We start from the raw sequence: 22,313 nt of genomic DNA, 5'->3' as shown, positions 1-22,313 counted from the left end.
TGAGTTCCCTTTGATCTCAAAAACTTCCTCTCGTATGACTACAGTGTCTACTGTCCTGAAAATCACCTCCCATGACAAGATTTCTTCCTACCTTGTCGATGTCGCTCGTGCCAACCGATCAGCCTTCCAGTTGTCCCCTTTGGGAATCCGTTTGATCTGAAAATACTAGAACTGGCGGGATCTCTCTTGGACATGACGAAGGTACCTTATTAGCTTTGGTACCTTTGTTGAATATTCTCCCATGATTTGGCCCACTACCACCTGGGATTCTACTCTCATTACTACTGTCGTTCCACCTGACATTTCAGCTACAGCCAACCCTGTGAGCACCGCCTAGTACTCCACTTCATTGTTCGTCACCTTGAAGTTCAGTCGGACAGCATGAAATGACTCCATGCCGTCGTCCGGTATCATGTGGACGCCCATGCCACCTCTTGTTTGACAGGATGAACTGTCGACCTGTACTTGCCATGGTTCCTTTTGAGGTGCCTTTGGTGTCTCCTCAGGAAAGTTCATCAGTTCCACAACAAAGTCGGCCATGATTTATCCCTTGATAGAAATTTTGGGGATATAACTGATTTCATACTCACTCAGTTCGATGGACCATTTCACCAGTTGTCCCGAAGTGTTAGGCCTTTGGAGTACTTTCTGCAAGGGTGTGGAGGTGATGACCCTTATGGGGTGGGCTTGAAAATAAGGGAGCAACCACAGTGTCGACATCACAAGTGCGAAAGCGATCAACTCTATCTTCGAGTATCTCCTCTCGGCCCCTCTTAAAGCTTTGCTGACATAACACACAGGCCTTTACTCCTTGCCTTCATCTATGACTAAAGCGGTTGAAACAGCGTCTGGGTGGCGGCCAGATATAGTGATAAGGGTTCCCCTTGCTTGGTTTGACCAAGCAACAACGGATGGGTCAGGTATTCTTTCATCTGTGTAAAGGCTTCCTCACACTATGCATCCCATTCTTGGGCCTTCTTCAATACCTGAAAAAGGGCATCCACTTGTCTCTTGATCGGGACACGAATCTGTTGGGGGCGGCTATTCTTCCTGCCAATATTTTGACCTCATTAAGAGTCGTGGGCTAATTCATCTCGATGATAGCCCTGAGCTTCTTGGGGTTCGCCTCGATGCCCCTTTTGGACACCATGAAGCCCAGAAACTTATCTGACTGCACCCCGAAGCTCATTTGGTTGGATTGAGCTTTATCTTGTACTGACGTAGCACACCGAAAGCTTCGCTATGGTCTTCCATGTCTTTCCAAACTCCAAGCTCTTTACCAAAAGGTCATCCACGTATACTTCCATATTTTGGCCTATCTGATTCTTGAACATTTTGTTTGCCAGCCTTTGGTAAGTCACTCCTGCATTATTTAGTCTGAAGGGCATGACTGTGTAACAGTTCAGGCCCCGATTGGTTATGAAGGTTGTCTTATCCTGGTCTGACAAGCCCATCTTGATTTGGTTATACCCGGAGTAGGTGTCCATAAAACTCAAACCTTGTGACCCGCCGTGGCATCGACTATTCAATCCATCGGAGGGAGAGGGAAGCTATCTTTCGGGCAGGCCTTGTTGAGGTCCATGAAGTCTACGCACATTCACCACTTGCCATTGGAATTATTCAGCAACACTACATTCGACAGCCAATCAAGGTATTAAGTTTCCCTGATAAATACTACTGCCAACAATCAATCCATCTCCTCTTCCATCGCCTTATACTTTTCAGTGCTAAAATTCCTCTTCTTCTGCTTAACAGACCTTGCATCTAGGTTAATGTTCAGTCAGTGCTTATTAACCTCTTTGCTTATCCTTGGCATATCTTGATGATTCCATGCAAAGATGTCTTTTTGCTCAATGAGCTGGATTAGCCAGGCCCTTTCTTCCTTTACCATTGTAGTTCTAATCCTCACATGGTTATCCGGCTCGATCGGATCAAAGGGGACGAGTTCCAATGGCTTGTCGACTTCTCTCTATCTCAACATTTCCTCATCCCTCGTTTCTGTCTTCGTTATGAAGACTTTAGGGGGCGGTGGTAGGAGGGTCTCATCGTCGTATTCCCCCGACTCTACTGCTTTCACGTCCAGCTCTCCTTTCCTCACTTTTTGCACGTAACACTCTTGGGCAAGTATCTACTCGCCACGTACCTCGCCAATTCCCGCTTCGTAGGAAACTTCATCTTCATATGACAAGTGGATGTGATCACTCTCAAGGCGTTCAACGTTGGTCGGCCTATAATGGCATTATATGCTGACTGCGTCCTTACCATCAAGAGCTCGATCAGGGTGGTGGTGAGGTGGGGGTCAGTTCCCACCGTCATGAGTAGTGTAATGGACCTCATGGGTTGAATTACATCTCTCGTGAACCCCTTTAGCGTGGTTGGTGTTGGGTGAAGCTGGCCCATACTTAACCTCATTTTCGTGAAAGCATCCTAGAATAGGATGTCTACTGAACTTTCATTATCTATTAATATCCTGTATGCCGTATAATTTGCTACCAGCATTATTACCACCAACGCATCATCATGTGGGTGCACTACTCCTCGAGAGTCATCATCGTCAAAAGAGATTGGGGGAGAGGTTTGTACTCACGCCTACTTGACAAGCCTCTCCACGCTGTATATCTCCTCATATCTCGCCCATCTTGCATAGGCCTTCCTTCCTGAAGAGGTTGGCCCTCTTGCATCAACCCTAGCTATGGTAGATCTATCCCAAAGGTGAGTTTCTTCGATCTGTATTTGTCTGGGGTCGGTGATTTCTTGGTTCCTGTGACCTCCTCGCCCTTTTAGGTGGTTCTCTCCTCCTCAGGCTCTCGCTCCGTATAGGCTTACGTACCTGCCTTCAGTCTTCTAAACGCCGCGATGGAGAAGTGTTTTCGGCAACAATGCATTCCAACTCCCCATTACCTTTCATCTCCTAATTATTTTTTTTTTTTAGTGTGTGACAATCCTTGGTTCGATGACCATTCGCCCTATGGTATGTACAGTACCTTTGGGTCCGTTGCCCGCGGTCCTCATCGCGCCTAGTTCCCTTCGCCTTGTTGTGGTCTTGCACACTAGAATAGTATACATGGTTTCTACCGTATTGCCCTACGTGTGTATCTCGCTTCCCCTCATACTAACTCTTTCTTGGTTTTAGACCGCTTTCTCGGCCCTTCCTAGGGCCTTCCTTCGATGTGCTCTCCTCTTTCTACCCTGGCCTGGCGGTCAGGGAGATCAATATATTCTCGGCATTTACAAAGTCATCCGTTCGATCCATAAATTCTCGTAAAGTGGAGGGGGCTCAGTCATGAAAGGACTCCTTGGCCAAATTCTCCCGAGTATTGCAGCCAACATGATTTTCTCATCTTGGTCTTCGGTGGTCATTCTTTCCTTATTAAATCATGCCAAATATGCCTTCAAACTCTCGTCCTCCCTCTGCTTTATAGTCAACAAATATGCTGTCGGCCGCCTCCGCCGTTGGCTGGCCATAAACTGAGTAATGAACGGCCTTTCCAATTCCTCAAAACTCTCAATGGAGCTTGGCTACAACGCTACAAACCAACCCCTGGCTACTCCTTTCAACGTCAAAGGAAAAGCTCTACATGTAAAAGTTTCCAAGTGCTCCACCGGGTTATTGGAGCCGTCGTACATGTCTATTAACAGGACCTTGAACTTTAGTGGTAGCGGTACCCGCCATGATCTCCGAGCTGTATGGCAAGTTGGTGTTAGTCAGCAGCTGATCAATTGAAGACGAGGTACTTATCTTCTTGGTCATTTCCTTGTATTTGTCCATCAAGTTGCGCAAATCATGATGCATCTTCTTTGTCTCCTCGTTCTCGTTAGGTGCTTTGCCCGCGCCAGCGTTGTGGGTCTCCATTTCCACCTTGTCAGCCTAACTGGGAGTTGTGTCTTCTCTTGATGGCCCATTCTTTACCCTGAGAGACTCATTCTCCTTCTGCAACAACTCGACTTTAGTGGTGAGCCTCCTCACTACTTCCTCCATCTCCGCGAGTCTTCCCTCCATGTTTCGTGACGTCTCTTCCTGATCTCTAGTTGCCTGAGATCAAGTTATGGTGGGCATGTGAAAAGCACACTAATTTTAAGATAGAACGAATCTCACAAATGGCATCAACTGTTAAGGACGTGTTTTACTGCTACACACTCCTGATCTCCTGCAACCAAAGAGTAAGGTGGCTTGAGGGGTTTGATGAGGTGCCTTCAATGTCTAAGTCAGTAATGAAAGGAATCTTCGTAGAGCCAAATTATTTGAGAGAGTTCATTAGTGTACCTGAATTTTTTACATAAAGCTTTTGACTTCTTAGGATCACTCAGACTAACTGTTTCGCCTAATATTTAAAATTTGAACCCTGAAATATTCGGGCTATCTACTCACTTTGAATGAGTAAATATCCCAATTGTCCCAGGATAACCGAGCGAGCATTCATGTACTTAACAAACTAGCATTATTGGGCCAGAGGGGTTTGAGCCTTGAGTGGAGTGATTCATTAGGCTACCATTACCCACCATGGTAGCACTCCACAAGCCCTTATGGTGATATTAAAAGCCTTCCAATTATCCCCACGAAGTCTCATCATGCATTGTGTGATTGAACTTTTACACTAGATGTCATTGGGCCATTCTGGTAGAATTGAAGCCCCTCCACGTTAGATTTATTTTATAATAAAAATAATTTTATAATCTAAGGTACTAAATCAAGTTATGTTAGTTTAAAAATTTATTTTTGTAAAATCTCTTTATAGCTCAAGCATTTATCTTACTTTTAAATGTACACTATGTAACGTATTTATTTTATAATAAAAGTAACTTTACAATCTAAGATACTAAATAAAGTTGGGTCAATTTGTAAATTTACTTTTTTTTAAAAGTAATGTACTAGACTTGTACACCTCATAATTGTATTTAACATTACTCATGTATACCTCATAATTGTATTTAACATTACTCTAATGACTTATGAATACTTTTTATTCTATACTATTTATTATCAATTGAGTACTTAAAATGATTTAAAAGATAATACGCCTGATTAAGAAAAAAATAAATATGTACCCGATTAATTATTGTGGTGAATTTTATTACAGATAAAAAAATTCCGAAATTTTTGTCGAATTTTAAGACTTATTATATGCGTGAGAAATACAAATAAAACGATTTTCAATGTAATTCTCATAAATTTTTTGACATTAAATATTCAATAAATATTATGAGATTTAGGCCTGGTTTAGATATAAAAATATTCCAACTCATCTCATCTAATTATTATAAATTTTTAAATTTTCACATAAAATATAATAAATAATTTAAAATTTTCAAATTTTAAAACAATAATAATATTAAAAAATAATATTCTAATAATATTTTATTCAACTTTTAACTTTCAATTTAAAAAAAAATTCAGCTTAATAACTAAACCTCTCCTTAATTAATATATATAATTTCTCCTATATTTAAGATTTTGGAATTAAGAGAAAACTATAAAGAATATGGATGTTCACAAATTTCTCTACGTAGGAGATGCAAAATCCGGTGTCCTTCACGCTAACCGGCCGCCGGGCATCCATGGAGAAAACCTTGGGATAAACGTAGAAGTCCCCTGAGCTGAATTCATTGAATTTCGTCTATAGGCTTTCTATATTTAGAAGATGAAATCATCGCAATTCATCTCAAACTAATCATTGATAGAATTTAATATTTTTTCGACTTTTCATAAAAGGTTAAAACACATCTCAACTTACTTCATACATTCAAACATATATCTCAACTTATTTACATTTTAACACATATCAATAAGACGTACAAAATATTACTATTTACATATTAACTCCAATCATTTGAAATCACCAAACACAGCCTTAAAGCTCAATTTGTAACTCTACGGCAGATGAAGGCATTCCACTGAAGAAATCTGACGTCAAACGTAAAAAATGTTACATAATTATTTGGTTGAATGCCTCAACCCTCAAGGAGTTGAGAACAACCGCAACCAAAGCCTGGACTATATACCCTGCGCCAGGACGGCAACTTCTGCCGGGAAGAAAACTTTATTTTCAACTAGAGTTTCTGATAAATCCAGGCTTATATAGTCTTTTGAGAAACTCATATATGCGATAAGAATGAATATATACATCTGAATGTATATATAGTTTCTTATAAACATGTATAAGAAGCCATTCTTGTGGAAGAATGAAAATCACAGAGACGAAGGCCACACGTATGGAACACTAAGCTTCAAAACTTGCCAATGTATTACATTAAACCGACAGATTATGCCACAAAATACAGCACATCTGACCAAATTATGGTCATTATGTACAACAGATGAATGCATGGCAATCAATCACACGTACATCCTACAAGGGTTCCCTTGAAGTCCAGAGCAAAGGTGGCAAAAAGCAGTAATGAAAAACCCCAAGACAATTTCCCATCACTTATATAACTTCTGGGGATGGGAAAAGACGTTTTGCCAGCCATTGAAGAGGTCTGAGTAGTTGTGCTCTGTTCTTGCGCCAGAACCAGATGGCAGCATTGTACTGTTCGTTGCGTATCTTTTTGGTTGCTGCCTTCCAATCATACTTCTCCATGTCTTCACGTGCGGCTTTCCCCATGGCTTCTCTCAACTCTCGGTTGTGCAACAAAGTCTTCAATTTGCTCACGCAATCATCAAGATCACCAGGGTTATAAAGAAAACCAGTTTTTCCCTCCTGCTCTGGAGAGATTATTTCTGGGATTCCCCCAGCACGAACTCCCACCACAGGAATTCCTGAAGACATGGCCTCCAAAACAACAAGCCCAAGTGTCTCAGATTCTGAAGGCATAACAAATACATCCCCACTGGCGTATGCCTGTGAAAGCTCTTCACCGCCTAGCATCCCTGTAAATACTGCAGGCATGCCGGCAAACAATTTTTCCAGCTCCTCTCTGTCAAGAAAGAATGTATATTTTGTAAAATGAAGTGCAGGCCAACTTGATGCAACTAAATTAACATCTCATATTCTGTAGGCTACATGAGCTCAGTTCACAATAATGATATACTGGAGCTGGTTAGGACAGAGTACATAATTCAATGTTTTGGAACCTCTTCCTGAATTGTTGTGATGTCTCCATCCCCATCCAAGAGATGGGCTATAGACATGATAGAATCTGACATAAGACGACTGACATTGTCTTGGGGGTGACCTTCAACACCATTAAGAAATAAAGCACTACATGATGGGTCAGAGGATATATTACCTATATGGCCCATCTCCGATAAAAGCAATTCGTGCTTCTGGAAACCTATCCATAACCCTGTTAGAACATGTTTTCCAAATGTCAGAAATTGCAGAGGGAGCGGAGAAAACCATGTCAAACATTACAAAAAGAACAGACAGGCACAAATACAAGAAATGATAAGCCCATCCCTCCCTGAGTTATATATGAACTTAAGGTTTGGTGCCTAGAGAACTACCTCTTCAGGAAATCCAAACTCTTCTCCACTCCAAGTCGTCCAACATGAACTATCAATGGTTTCTCAGGTTCACCATTGCTGCATAGGACAAAAAGTAAAGAAGTAAAGTGAAACTCCTAGTATGTGCAAATGAGAAGACGGAATGAAAAAAAAAAAACTAGAGAATTGACCTACCTTAGTCTTACTCGCATCTCATGTGACTTAAAATGGGGGTGGAAGCTTTCAGAATCAACGCCCTTATTCCAAAGACGGATTTTGTTAGCTGAAAACAAGCAACGTAAAAAAGCAAGTCAGCTTAATCTACAGTGGCATTGCATGATACAAGTTTCTTAGTCTATACTAGCCCAAAGGGCACTTTCAGGGAGAAAATAAAATCTTAAAAAATAGAAAGATTAGGAAAACGATTGGGAGCATAACTGTATATACCATAGAGACAATAATTAAGGTCAACTACATATTGTCATTCAACAAGGTACTAGTACGTTCATACTCACCGGCCGTCACCCTAGCTTCTTCAAGATCCCTAGCAATGGCAGCCGAGGGAACGAGTGTAAGGTCAGCTGCTGTGTGTAGAAATTCTGAAATTGAATGACCAAGAGGTTAACTTAATATCCAGTCAATAATTAAAAATGGAGGTGAGAAAAAAGGGGGGGCACATACTTATAACTAACCACATGGGTTTCACCAGCCAACTGAAGGTGTATCTTGGAATGTATCTGCCAATGAAAACAAAAATTGGCCTCTGCCTTAAATTTGTGAAAATTTTACACTTGGATTATAATTATATGTGAAGATGCGTATGAATTTTTTTATGTTCCACACATTTAATAATGAGAAGGTAATTGTAATATATGCATTACAAGATTTGGTAAAGCAAAGAATTAAACTCACACCGGTACATGAGTGTGATATGACATCACTATGGGGACACACAGTAGTTTTGCAATAGCCAGAGCTCCAAAAACCTGCAAGTGACGGTCAATAACTGTCACCAAGTAGTGAAAGCAATATTCTTCTCTTTTTAACTTCTGAACCCCAAAAAAAAGAAGAAAAAAGGGAAAAAGAAAGAAAACCACCAGTTCTATCATAAAATGAAACAAGAAGCAATAAAAAACTTGCCATTATCCCAGGTGATGAAGCATGTATTATGTCAGGCTTAAATCGGGCAACCTCTGAAATTATTCTAGGGCTAAGTGCCAGGGAAAGTGGCACTTTCTGGTACCAGGGGCAGGGAAAGCTGGAGAAGTAATAATAGACAAATGAGAAAACTGGGCAGAGAAACAAAGTTTTCACAGCTAGATCATTAATCAAAACAGAAATCATTTGAGGTTAGTAAGTCAAAAGTCAAACAATATACATAGTTGGCCTGCACAAATAATAAATGTGAAACTGAATGATTGTTTGATGTTAATGGAAATAATGAAACCTTGAACAAGGAACTCAACACATTTAGACTGCGTTTGGATGTTGAGTTGAGCTCAGTTCTTTATGAATAGTAGTGAGTTGAGTAATGTAGAGAGTTATGTATGGCTCATCTAAACTAAGTTTAAAGTGCGTTTGAATGTTAAGATGAGTTTAGTACATTTTATGGGAAGTTGAAAAAGGTTGTGATCCTACGTATAAAGATGTGTTAAGCTGAAAAAGATTGTGGGTCCCACATGTAAGAAGGTTTTGAGTTGATATGAGTTTAGTAATTTGAGAGTTGAGTGTTTGGATGTTAGACTCAGCTTAAAATTAGACTGAGCTCAGCTGAGTTTTGCAACCAAACGCAGCCTTATGGACAGAAAAGGTAAGCCCTATTGAGAATTAAATGAGAGGATATCTTAGATGATCAACCATATGAAAATATCTTGGATGCACAAGTATAATGAACGATTTGATCCATGATGAAGGCATGAAAAAGACAAACGAACATTACTTGATACAAGAAATTTGGTTCAGAGAAAATACACGATTGTCAGGAACTTAGTAATGGCCTAGCTGAAAGCATTTGTAAAAAGAAAAAACTTTGGTATCTTTAGACGTGACCTAGGGCTGTTCCAAACAGGGGGTGAGGGGTAAGTAGCGGAAAGCAAACTAGCAAACTGATTAGAAAACAAAATGAGTCAGATTCAATTTGGTTCAGTGAAGGCAGCCTCAAAAGTCACTGAATGGGCCGGACGTTTTCTTCAGTTCAACTTTAGTAAAGTTAAGAATTAAAATTAATCTTCAGAAACTTTGGAATGTGCAATTCAGGGGAAGGCCACAGCATGGTCAAATAATATTTGTAACAAAAGGGGTCCTTTCACTACTACTTTGTCTCAAGTAAGATAGGTTAATTAGGCATGCTGAGGTTTATAAGGAGAAATCATTTCAAATTACGTATCAAGATCAACCTCCGTGATCCAATCAATTTTGCTCCATAAAACTCCTGGGGCACACCTTCATGCGTGGTCACGACCATCACCTACACCATGCATCAATGAGCCAATGTCACCAGTCATGCAAGTACATTTCAGAATATAAAAATAAAAAAAATAAAAAAAAAGATGTTAAAATCTTCTTTTGTGTATTAGATCCACCAGTCTACTAATTATTAATTAGACAAACGCTAAAACATGAATAAGCTTGTGTTCACAAAATCAGTCTTGATTGGATGATTTTATTGTTGCACTGCTTGTGAACGCCAAATATATCTGAATTTCTAAGGAATATTATCACAATATCGTCATGAGGAATGAGCTTTTAATAAACATGACATCAATAAAAAGAGGCTAATGCACATTAAGCTTTGAACTTGCAATGAAGCCAGGTTAAGGCTTGGATGGTTTAACATTAAAAGGTTAAGTCGAGGACATCTACAGAGAACAGATAAAAGAGTTGCAGAGATAAAAAAAAAGATTATACCTCATCCCCCATTTCACGTAGGTACTTGATAAAATTCTGGAACCGGTTCTTATACCCTGACACATATCTGCAAGAGTAACAGAGAACATTTCACTTTCAATGATCATCAACCTTTCATACTGCTACATTTTATCACAACTCACATGTTTCTAGACTATCTGCTAAAGCCTTATTTGTGACTTTGTTGAACCGTACTCATCTCAGAGTATGTAATTGTGTCAAACATTATTGACATCTCTGCCAACATCATAATGCAGATGAAACGTATTTATAATGGTACCTAAAATTTTTGGTATTCAAATGTTAAGAATGTTTGAACAGCTTCCTTGGGCTTACAACCAGTTTTGTGGCATAGGGATTCTCCTCTTAAGGGGTCCCAAAGAAAAGACATCAAACTGCAATACATTTTTTTTTAATAGGTAAAACTGCAATACATGTACACACACATATAGACAAGGATAGTCATTGTGATTTCTTGAAGAGCTTCTATCACTTTCATGACCTCGCCGAAGCATCCCCAGAGTTACTAAGGACCTTTTCTATTAGATTCAAGCTTGGAAAAGAAAACAGAGGGAAGTACATCAGAGTCCAGAGGCAGCAAAAAGAAATCCTCAATAATTTAAGAGTGGCTTCTCCAATCTGGAATGCAGTTGGATATTTTAATAGGAGTAACCAACAGATTGACATTGGTTATGGATATATGAGAGGAAACCACCAATAACAATTTCTAGATTTTGTGCTTGTAGGTTTCAAGGTCTGTCACAAGCGAGGAAAACATAAAAGTAAGGGCCAGTAGGTGCATAGAGATACAAACGTAATAGCTCATAGCCTCATACCCAATATGGGTATGCAACACGAAAATGAACAATTTTAAAACCAATACACTTGTCAATAAACTGAAGAAGCTATCAGCAAGTTAAAAATGCATGGAATGAACCACAACCAAAGACATGAAATGAAGATGCATCACATGGAAAAATGCACATTGCCCACAGCTAAATTAAAAAATCCATTCATACAACTTGAAGTTTGAGATAACATCATATATTCAGAACTCACGGCACCAATAACCGTAAAAGCTCAATGAGTATAGAATTACAGCAAATTTTGAACAAACTAAATTCATCCAAGAACACATTCTGATCAAATAACATGTACATCAGAAGCAGCTAATGATGAATTGGCACAATCACGCACCTACAAAAAGAAAATACCATTAAAGTGATGCTGCACATAAGAACAACATCCACAAAGTTATAGCTGAGACATTCTGATCATCCAGAAAGGAGTCAGTTAGATCTAAACCTCAGCAGACAGTTAGATTGCATAGCAGACTAGACCAATTTCTTTCTAATAAAAGGCACCAAGCACTAATTGTGCCTCATAGACCGTTGACCATGCCACAAAGTAAGGGCAGAGTGCGGCAAAAGATAAGATAATCCGATATCAACTCCATCAAAATCAACAAGCAGCTATAACTAATAGCCAACTGTCATGTAAGCTCCGAAAATAAGAAAAAAATGACCGTCTTTCCGCGCACCATATTCACAGAGGAGCTACCAGATCCGATACTCAATATATATATCCGAACCCGAACAAGAAGAAGTTCAACGGATAATGCAAATAATCGCAAATTCATCACCAAAAGAAAAGTCAAAACAAAAGCAGCAAAGCATTAGAGGAAAGGTATATCTCATTATTGAAAACCCAATCCCAATAAACACCAGGAACTCTGTTTACTCGTAACAAATTAGAGAAAGACTCACGCAAAGGGGGAAGGCTCAACGAAGAGCGCAATGCGGCGAGGCCTAGAGTCGGTATCCGGGTCAAGCAACGGAGGTCCCTCCTCCTCATCTTCCATGACCTCTCTGATAGTCATATCGCTGGACTTAACCACAACAAGCTCTCTTCTTGGCTTCTCAGCCCGCCGTTTGCAAAACAAGGAAATGGGTTTTGTTGTCTGGGAGCTAAAGCACGAAGCTTTCAGAGAAATCGGAGCGCACAGAGACGAAGCAGAAGAAGAAGGAGAGGTAGAGAAAGAGGGAAGAGAGAGATTTATAGAGAGAGAAGAGGTGGTCATGATGGTGAGGAGAGATGCTGTATATAATTAGAGGAGGGTGGGTGTGTGTATTTGAGCTGGCTTCGGGACACGATGGATAAAACATTCGGGATGGTGGACTGGGCGAGAATTCCTTTGAAGGGATCTCATAGGCTGACATGGACTCATGGAGTTCTCATATCGGATATTCTCTCCAAAAACGGCACTGCAGGAGGTATCTACTCATCAAACAAAGGGTCTTTCAGCATATGCTATTGGGTAACTCTCTCTTTCTTGTACTTTTCCTACTTTTCTCATACGGTTTTTTTTCTCTTTTTCCTTTTTAATCAATAGATAAAAGTTGTGTTTGAATAGTAGAGTGACATCAAATCTTTTATAAATAGTAATAAAAAAATATTAATATAATATTAAATAATAAAAAAAATATATAAAAAATAATAATAAATACTCCACTATCCAAACTAGCACTTAGTCAATACATTGTTTGCGGGTTGGTCTGATTAGGGGATCTTCTGGCTGTCATATTATGACTCAGTTTGTTTGGTTGGAGACAATTTGAGTTTCATAGTATGACAACGAACAAAACTTGAGTTTCATCGTATCATTAATTCATCGAATAAACTACCCAAGGGGTCAGTGACCATAGGAATATAATTGTCATTCTAAGCCAACAACCACCATTCAGCTAACAAAGAAATGATGAACTGTCAGCAACATTTTTTTTTTATCATTTCCATTGTTGTCACCAGGACATGGAGAGCACCATTTTGGATTTGAGGTTTGCTGGGCATCAGCCGGAAGCCGCAGCACACTTCACATATATATATATTTTTTTTCACTCAATGCGTTGAGTGTGCTGAGGCTTCCGGCTGATGCACAAATTAATTCTTTGGATTTATATTTATACAGTGAATCTGTGAGATTGAATGCCACGCACTCTCACGTGCTCTAAGTTTATAGATTCTTTAGAGTTGGGGGTGGGTGTTGCAGTGGGGTTGGGGGCTGATAAAATCTGCACAAAGTCACGGATAAGATCTCTTAACTTTGATATTCAATGAATAATCTTATAAAGGGTCCCACTCTAATTGGCACTATGATGGTTTCTGTTGAAAGAAAGCACCCATAGTCCCTTCTCTTGAGGTTATAAAGTGGCTCATGAGCCTTAATGGTTGGTCCTTAATGGCCAGTCGGAGGTTATACTTAGAAAGACTATTTACATAGCCTCTCCCCCATTGTCGATAAGACACTTGCATCACAAACAAATTCTCTCTCTCAAATGATTCTTCCTAGTTCTGGCATCTAGGCTGTGGAATATGTGGATGTTGCTCTGGTATATTACCACATAGCACACTCCACCATTGCTAGGAGGATTTCGGATGAACAACAACAATGACAGAGAATTTGTGGAACAACTAGACTAGATCTACGATTTGCCAATTAGGTAATATCGCTTCTACTACGTATTCTGATCTAGTACTTCTAACATTGGTATCAGAGTTGTTATCGGTTGTTCCCAATTTATGTTTTGTCGTGCCTGTAGTGATTTCTTTTACGTGATATTTTTCTGTGATGTGAATTTTTATTCCAATGATTTGTAACCACAAGCTGTCGAGGCTGGTGGTTGCAGTGGTAGCGCCGCTGCACAAGCAATGGCTATAACCACCCACACAAAGCAATGTGGACCCCTGCACGTGGAGGCTCTCCATATCTCTACGCGGCACCATATGAGGCAGTAGCGTGCGCTTGAGGGTGCTACAAGCTCCACAAGAGGCAACAATACGCACCACTTGGGTGATGCCGCATGGGTATTGTGTTTACAGCCTCGGTGCAGCGACCACCATAGGTGTAAGGACACAGTTCTACATTAACAGGGCAACCTGCACGCTGCTACAAAGGGCAGCATTGGTTGTTGAAAGCAATGGCACCACGTGCGCGCAGAGCCACAGAATAGGTCACGACAAGCTCCATTGTGAGCAATGCCACACACCAAGGCGCAAGCTGCTACGTTGAGGGTAGAACTGTGCACATCTATCCATAGTTGCCACTAATGCTACCTTATTGTACGCATGACAGGTGAAACTCTGCCATGAGGCTACGATGCTTATCAGCATAGTGCAATGTTGCGCACCTCATTACCTTGCATAGCAAGATATGCTTCGCCTAGTGTATCGTGTACCAGCTAGTGCATTGCGCTCTATCATAGAGCAGCATGCACCATGTTGGTACAGCGAACGAACTCTTCCATGGGCAGAGAGATGCCATTGACATCGTTGCTTCAAGTAGGTAGTGCACAATAAGGGTCGCGGCCCGCGATGTCACTACCTTGAGGTACAACGTGCAACTCAATGGGGTGTGGCCACTACTGCTTGCAAAAATGCACACCTAGCTAGTGCGGCAAGCTCTGCTAGGCGTGGAGCCGACACATGGATGGTGTGGCAATCTCTGTCGCTAGCGGAGCTGTGTGCTCCAAATGTGTGCAGCATAGCCCACGGTGCTTCGCTGCCCAGGGTGCTACAGCCGTTGAGAACCATGGTCATACGAGTATCATCATGCCAAGATGGAGGCGGCAACATGCAGTTACAAGAAGTTTGCAATTGCAAAGTTTTGTCTTCCATTACATTGAACAATAACTAATGTGTTGAGGAAGCATAATAGTGCAAGTTTTCTTTTGTTTTTTGTGTTTCAGGATATGGGTGTGGGCTACAAAGCTATTGGGCTTGTTTTTTCGATTGAAATAGTTTTGGGCCAATATGATTAATATTTTTTTTATCCAACCCATATTTGTTCTTGTTTTGTTTTGTTATAAAAGAAAAGGCCAGCACAATTTTCTATTAAAAAAAAAAAGAGGCCTATTTTGATGGGAGCCTAGAGGCAGCCCAAGAGAATTATGGAATAGACTATTTTATGGCCCAACCAGGAGCCTACGACTTGCAGCCCAATGCATTGGGCGCACATCTCATCCCATCCAATCTCATTTTTTAGGATCCTTAGAGAAAAAATATCTTTGTAGTGTTTTGAACCTAAAACCTCACACACAAGAGCTATAAGCTCAACCATTAGGCTAGAGCTTATTATCAATGTGTTTGTTGATTTTATTTATTAATTCAACATGTAATTGTGGCACATAATATTTATTTGAAGTTATTTTTTGCATGTGATTTTGATTATTGAATACAAGTATGCTATGATATTATGAGATAATTTTTGTCACATTTTTTAGATATTTTATTTTACGTTATAAATTACCTAGATTATTATTTTTTGTAAATAATAATTATTTGGATGAAATGTGATAATCTTTTTTTTTTTTTGGTACATGTACTATGATTACATGTAATTGTGTGCTTATTTTATCACTTGTATTTGTTAGGCTAATTTTAGAAATTAGTCTTTAAATTTTCTTTTAGAATGTGATAAAATAAAGAATAAAGTAGCCCGAGTTTGATTAGTTCATGCTTATAATTGGCTCAAATCGATTTCTTTGATTAGAAATAAATTGTTTTTTTTTTTTTTACATGTGACTAACTTTGTAGATTGCTTATCAAAATAGGAATATGGCTGAAGATTGATTTGGAATTAATCTCTTATACGATATAAATTTGCGCAAGAATTAAGTTAGAAATTAATAATTAGGCATTGTGGCACAAAAGATGATTAGGAAGCATAGCGATTTTTCGATCTTGTGACGTGTATTAACATAGCAAATTTTTTAGATATGTGTGCAATTAAATACGCATAAGTTAGTAACTTTGAAATAACCGAGAAGAAAGCCTAGAGATTGTATATGCATGTTAATTATCGCATTAATCTCTTCCATGAGTAATAGTTGGAAACAAATGAAGATTATTATGAGTATTAGATAGTCTTAGACTATTATTATTGTAAAAACCTCTAAAAGGTCTAGAGAAAAATTGAAAGTCCACGTGGGACGCATGCACTACAATTTTTATAGAAGTTGAAGGGATCAACTATTAGGTAAAGCTAAACCATTATTTTGCCTTTGACATCTTGTGGGTAATAACAAAAATTGTGCGTTGTTTTTGTAACGCAAAGATTAATTGCTCCTATATTTGAGGTTGAGCATTATAATCTTAAAACAACTTAGATTAACTCATAAATAAGCACATACTCTCTTACTTGCTAGTATGACAGGCAAGTAAGGATATTAAAATTTGAGTGTACAAGTGTGTTGATGATATTCTTGATTGGCACATTCATTTTATAGGTTTTATCAGTGCACCTCTCTATGGTATTAGTACTAGTAATCCTGCTCAAGTTTTCTTTCACTCTAGCAAGAATAAATAGGTTCTAACAAATATATGAACCTAGGAGCATAAAGTAATACCAAACACCTTAGAGGTTTGCATAGTAACTATGGCAAGAAGTCTGAATAATTAGGTACTACTTAATTAAACATAAAAATATTGCTTGTGATTGCATTGGTGTAAGATAAGTTTTATACTAAGATAATTTCTCGCAAAGTTTTCTTTTCTCTCCTATGGTGGATTGGAAAATATGAAAATATTAAGTGAGAAATAGGGATATCACTAGTTAGCTTCAAAACGTCATATACTGCATTTATTGTATAAGGAGATTTTTTGGCATTTTTAACGCGATATTGGCGAAGTTTATACCTAATTTGATTTAATACTCATTGCAAATAGTGGTGTTAGTGAGAATTTTTAGAGGTTTAGGAGTTGGATGGTCACTCATTAACTCAGTGATATTATTTCTTGGGTGGAGAGATGATATACTAAAATGTGTCGTGGATGCATAGGATGATGAGAGTGAAGTTTGAGAAATTAAAGGTTTTCTCGTTAATGAAATCTCTCCTTTATTTAGTCGAGTCAACGAGAAAATAAAATATAAGCATTTTCTATGTAAAAGTTCCTATACATGCATACTTAGTACATGGAATAATAAAAATATTGTTCATTATATAAATATGATTCTAAATTTTTTTTTAAGGAAAATATATTTTTCAGTTAAAATATTTTTCAAAATCGCAATCGTATAAATTATATGATGGAAACAATTATCTCGCATTTTAATGACTTGCTGAGAATGGAATTATAAATGAATTATGGCGCAAAGCAGTTGTTACATCACATTTGAGTTAATGTAATATAGGGTTGCAGCCTTAATTCTAACTTGGCATCCTTAGATCAAGTTCATTCGCCATTAAAAAAGACTGAGTGATTATTTTGTGCAAACATAAATTCAATTAAGATGAAAATCTAGAGGATCTAAGTTTGATAATTTTTTGTTGAGTCAATAAAATTACTCGTATTTTCGGCGAGGAATGGGTGTTATGGATTTTTGTAACAATTCTTTTTTGGAAAGAACGTTTCATTACGTTTCATTCCAAATTACCTTAATATTAATATTTTCAAAATTTTTTATGAAAGATTGTCGAAAATAGTGGGAGTAATTCAACAACTAATATGAATATACATTTGAGTGATGGTGTACCACTAGTGATAGTGACTCTCAAAAGTTATAGAATATAAAAATCCTCATAAATAGCATGGAAGTGATATATCAATATTATCTCGTCGTTTAGAAGCTAGAAGATAATATTTGTAATATGGCTCCACTAAAGGTACTGAATTCATATAGTACTCAATATAGAATCTTACATTCATTTCACTTATATAATCCAACCTAGAGTTGTTGATCTGATTGATACAAGAAAAGTGAAGTTGATAGAGGTATAAATCCATCTATTGGCACTAGTTGAGTTACCTTTAAATAACTATTGATCGCACATTTATTTAAACTTTTTCTTAAAAGAGTCATATAGTTGATTCTAGTAAGAAAATTAGATAGTTGGCTTTTTGTGATGTTTAGGCACAAAGTACTAGAGCACATGAATGTTGCTTGTATCGTTTTGGTACAAAAAATAAATTAATGTTGATGGTACAATTTTAGTGCGGCCTAAATCAACCATCTATTCAAAGATATCCAATATACATAGTCGTTTTTTATTAATGACCTATTAAATAAAATGAAGTTTTTTTAACGCTATTAATAATCTTAGAAAAGTTTCCTCTTAAAAGATATGACGATCTGATTGTCTTAGATTATTAATTGTAACTTAATGGGAAGTTTTCCATACTACAAGGTGATGAACATGGGTTTATGAAAAGTAGTTAAGACTTCACGTTTTGTGAAACTATGTATAAGAAAATAGTTTTTATGAACTCTTGTTCAAAATCCATAGACAATTAATGAAATGAAAAATACTAAAGAATCTAATCTTGCATATACTATTTGATGTTTCCATTATGGTTTACTCATGTGAGTTAGAGGTTGAGATTTTGTTAGAGGGTAAATATGGCTTACTTGATAAAGTGAGTTTGTGATGTAATTGTCGTTAAAAGTAATAACTAGACTATTGTGATTGTCTTTGGGGGCAAAGGCTCTAATCGCTTTACCTTTAATGAAAAATAAAATTCGGTTATCTCACATGTTGTTGTTAAGTACAAGAGATTATATGAAACCCTGAAGTTGCAAATTAAGTTTGTTGAATGTTATTTGTGGTCACCTTGTAGATTTTTAAAAGTCGCAGTAGGACTTGCTGACTAAAATCTAATGTTTATATTGTGAGTTTGACCCTAAATGAGATTCGTGATGAGTCGTTGACTTCAAGGTTGTGCAAAGAACTTTTATATATAAAAGCAGAGTCTTTTGGTAGGAGCATGTTTTGAAAAGTTGCTACACATTAAATTGTACATGGAGAGAAATGATCATTAAACACCACTTGAGTGTTGTGATTTGATTATTTTTAGTTCACCATGTGATTTCTCTTCGTCATGGTATTGCTCGTTGTGCACATGACACTTATATGTTTTATGATCATGTGGCATGGTTAGAAGCATTTTTTGTGTAAGCACATATATTCACCATAAATTTAGAAGTTATAGTGAAAAAAGTATATCGACAGGTTTAGATCAGTTCACTCACACGAGCGATCGTCTTTGGCGCTACAAATGGATAGCGAGCAAAGATGAGACAATGTATACTCAGTACTTGGTCAAAGATGGATAAGTTGTAAGACACAAAAGATATGACGCCTTAGTGGGAGCTAAGATGAGATACATCATGTTTAAAAGGTTCGTGCATGGTTACCCACAATCCATGTAGCTTGTGGTTTATCCAGATGCGAGATCCTCTTTGGCGCTTTGGATAGCGAGCAAATGGAGAGACTTGAGTTAGACGTTGGGATAGCGACTAGACTAAGATCTATACAATGAATTGAGATTAGATATACGTTTTTTCTTTGGAAAGATAACTCCACCATAGCATGTATTTCATTCTACATGTGCTTTTGCAACAAATAGTAGAGGTGAGTGAATAGATTCCTGCTTTCTCACTGTGTGAGTCCTGTAAGTCATAATTGATGACCTTAATTTATTTCTACCCTTTGGAGACTTTTGACTATGTCACGAGATTGATATTTTAGTGTCTGCTACTTTGACATATTATCTATAACCATGAATGATACGATCTAAAGAGACATTGTTGGGCAAACTACTGAACTGAAACTAAATGATATGAGGGAGTATAGAAGACTATTTAGTAACACATCGATAACGGTGTGTACTAACTGTTGGAAAGTTATGTTGCTTCTTAGGACTTGCAACATAGATGTGAGTACATAATGTTTTATAGAGATTGTGAGCATTGCTTTGAGTTATTCAGACTCGAGAAAAATTAGGGATTATTAGTCTGATGTAACCAAATGAGTTGGGGTATAATGAGACACTTTTAGGGATGTTGTTATGCTGGTATTCTCTTAGAGAGATTTGGTATAGTGCTTCAATTTTTTCTTTTACAGTTGTGCTCAATGGTCGCATAACCTATTTGCCAGTATGAACAAGATTCAGAATATATTGAGAGATGCAGACCTAGGTTTTGCCCACTATGTGTAAGTGGGAGATGTAAGAAAGGGGCACCCATAGTGGTACCCCTTCACTTTTTTTTGGGGGTTATGAAGCAGCTCTTAAGACATTTCATGAGCCTTGATGCCTGGTCCTTAACGGCAAGCTAGGGGTTACACTTAGAACAATTGTGGATAAGACACTTGCAACACAAACAAGTTCTCTCTCTCAAATGGTTCTCTCTAGTCCTTGCATCCAGATTGTGGAATATATGGGTGTTGCTTTGGTATATTACCACGTAGCACACTCCACATTTCCGGGAGGATTTCGGATGAACAACAACGATGATAGAGAATCTATAGAACAACTACAGTTGATCTACAATTTGCCAATTAGATAAAATCGTTTCTGCTACGTATTCTGATATAGTATTTTTAACAATTTCCTTTATCTTTTTCTGGTTTTCCTGTCAAGAAAATATCAAAGGTGATGATATCCATACAGCTAACATCTTGTTTGACAATTGGTGTTTGCATGATGTGCTTGCTCCCCTGTGGCCATTTCCATAGATTCTGTCTTTAATTATTTAGATTTGCACTTCATTCTTAGAATGAAATATGAATCATTAACAACTCTCTTTTCAAGCAAAAAGAGGAGAAAAAAACTGGATTGTGTTGCATGGAGTGTCGGTATTGTCATTCCCTATCATATTTTTAAAAAGAGAAATGTTAATATGATGCCTGAAGTAAACTATTGGAGTTTAACGTGTTACCAAACACTTGATTTATTACAAAATTAAAAATATAAATATAAAAAGAGGTAAATGGAATTTAGGATTTCAGTCCCCCCCTTTTTTTTTTATGTATTTTCAAACTCTATTTTATTTTGAATATATATTTTTTTAATAAATCATGTGGCACCAAGTGATGGTGTCACATTAATAGGACAACTCTAGATAGTGAGATCAGATGAGATGATTTTAAATAAGAGTTGAAAGTTGAATAAAATATTGTTAGAATATTTTTTTAATATTATTATTATTTTGAGATTTAAAAAAATTAAATTGTTTATTATATTTTATGTAAAAATTTATAAAAATTATATTGATGAGATGAGATAAGATAGATTGAGATGATTTTGATATCCAAACTGAGCCATAAAAAATTCAAGTGTATTTCTTAACATCAATTAGTTCAATCTGATTAGAAATTGATGGTTCCTAAAGTAGTATTAGAGGGAATGTATATTTTCTACCATTAATTGAATTTAAGTGAATTGACAGTTCTTATGAGTATTAAAACTCTTCTTTTAATTAATGATTATTACAAAAGTATGGATCTATGGATTGTATTTAAAAACATAATTTTTGTTAAAAAATTATAGTTATAATCGTGAATATATAATTATCGAGTAATTATTTTAAAAAAAAAATAAATATAAATTTAACATAACAAAAATAAATTTTTTTGATAATAATTTTTTTTTTTTTTAAGTAACTGCACTTATGCATTTGATGACAGATGTAGCAATTTACTTATTTTCGTTTTTGTCAGGTCCTTACACCTACCTATACCTTGGGGGGTGTGTAATGTGTATAGACACTTGCAGTGGGGAGATAAATCACGTGCAATTCCCATGAAAGCGTTTTGTACTTTTCTTTTATAACTTGATTAGACAAATCCCATCCCCACAAAATAAATAAATAATGTTCTATAAGAGGCCTTTGTCACTCGCAATTTCTGTCATTTTGATGTCCTACTCTACCCTTCTATGTCTATATACTTTCCAATAATGCAATAAAGGCACGTTTTCAAATCATGTCTTGCGCTTGGCAGGCCCACGCAGAGTCAAACATGGCACGGTTCCAGTCAAGTCTGATGTGAGTGACGCATTTGCTCTTTTAGAACAATGTCAAATTCTTACCTCAAAAGATATATATATCATACCCTCCCTTTCTTACTGTATTTCTCCTACTCTCTCTAAACTTACTCCTTTCAATTCACGAAACGGGCCACTGAGTTGGGGGAGGAGTTTCGGCTCC

The 22,313-nt window shown here is 37.5% G+C and overlaps 1 protein-coding gene across 1 annotated transcript; it reads right to left on the bottom strand.

Annotated features, from left to right (window-relative positions):
* Positions 1 to 6,209: 6,209 nt before the first annotated feature.
* On the bottom strand, positions 6,210 to 12,512 carry LOC108995189 (sulfoquinovosyl transferase SQD2-like). Its single transcript, XM_018970699.2, has 11 exons — positions 12,097 to 12,512; positions 10,331 to 10,397; positions 9,820 to 9,890; positions 8,564 to 8,681; positions 8,336 to 8,409; positions 8,105 to 8,160; positions 7,939 to 8,022; positions 7,619 to 7,706; positions 7,445 to 7,522; positions 7,228 to 7,284; positions 6,210 to 6,915 (listed from the first exon to the last, which is right to left on the bottom strand). The coding sequence occupies exons 1-11, from the start codon at positions 12,408 to 12,410 to the stop codon at positions 6,426 to 6,428; spliced, it is 1,497 nt and encodes a 498-aa protein (XP_018826244.1). The 5' UTR covers positions 12,411 to 12,512; the 3' UTR covers positions 6,210 to 6,425.
* Between the last annotated feature and the right edge of the window lie 9,801 nt (positions 12,513 to 22,313).

Source organism: Juglans regia, chromosome 4 (genome assembly GCF_001411555.2).
Source record: "Juglans regia cultivar Chandler chromosome 4, Walnut 2.0, whole genome shotgun sequence".
NCBI classification, from domain to species: Eukaryota; Viridiplantae; Streptophyta; class Magnoliopsida; order Fagales; family Juglandaceae; genus Juglans; species Juglans regia.
The sequence above is the reverse complement of the archived record's forward strand: the minus strand, read 5'-3'. Positions and strand labels throughout refer to the sequence as shown.

What these genes read in the sequence shown, in the direction of transcription:
- LOC108995189 (XM_018970699.2), bottom strand. Translation starts at nt 12,410, where the DNA reads ATGACCACCTCTTCTCTCTCTATAAATCTCTCTCTTCCCTCTTTCTCT. An exon ending in ACCCATGTGGTTAGTTATAA is followed by an intron (nt 8,023 to 8,104) that starts GTATGTGCCCCC and finishes ATTCAATTTCAG; the next exon opens with AATTTCTACACACAGCAGCT. An exon ending in GAGATGCGAGTAAGACTAAG is followed by an intron (nt 7,523 to 7,618) that starts GTAGGTCAATTC and finishes TGTCCTATGCAG; the next exon opens with CAATGGTGAACCTGAGAAAC.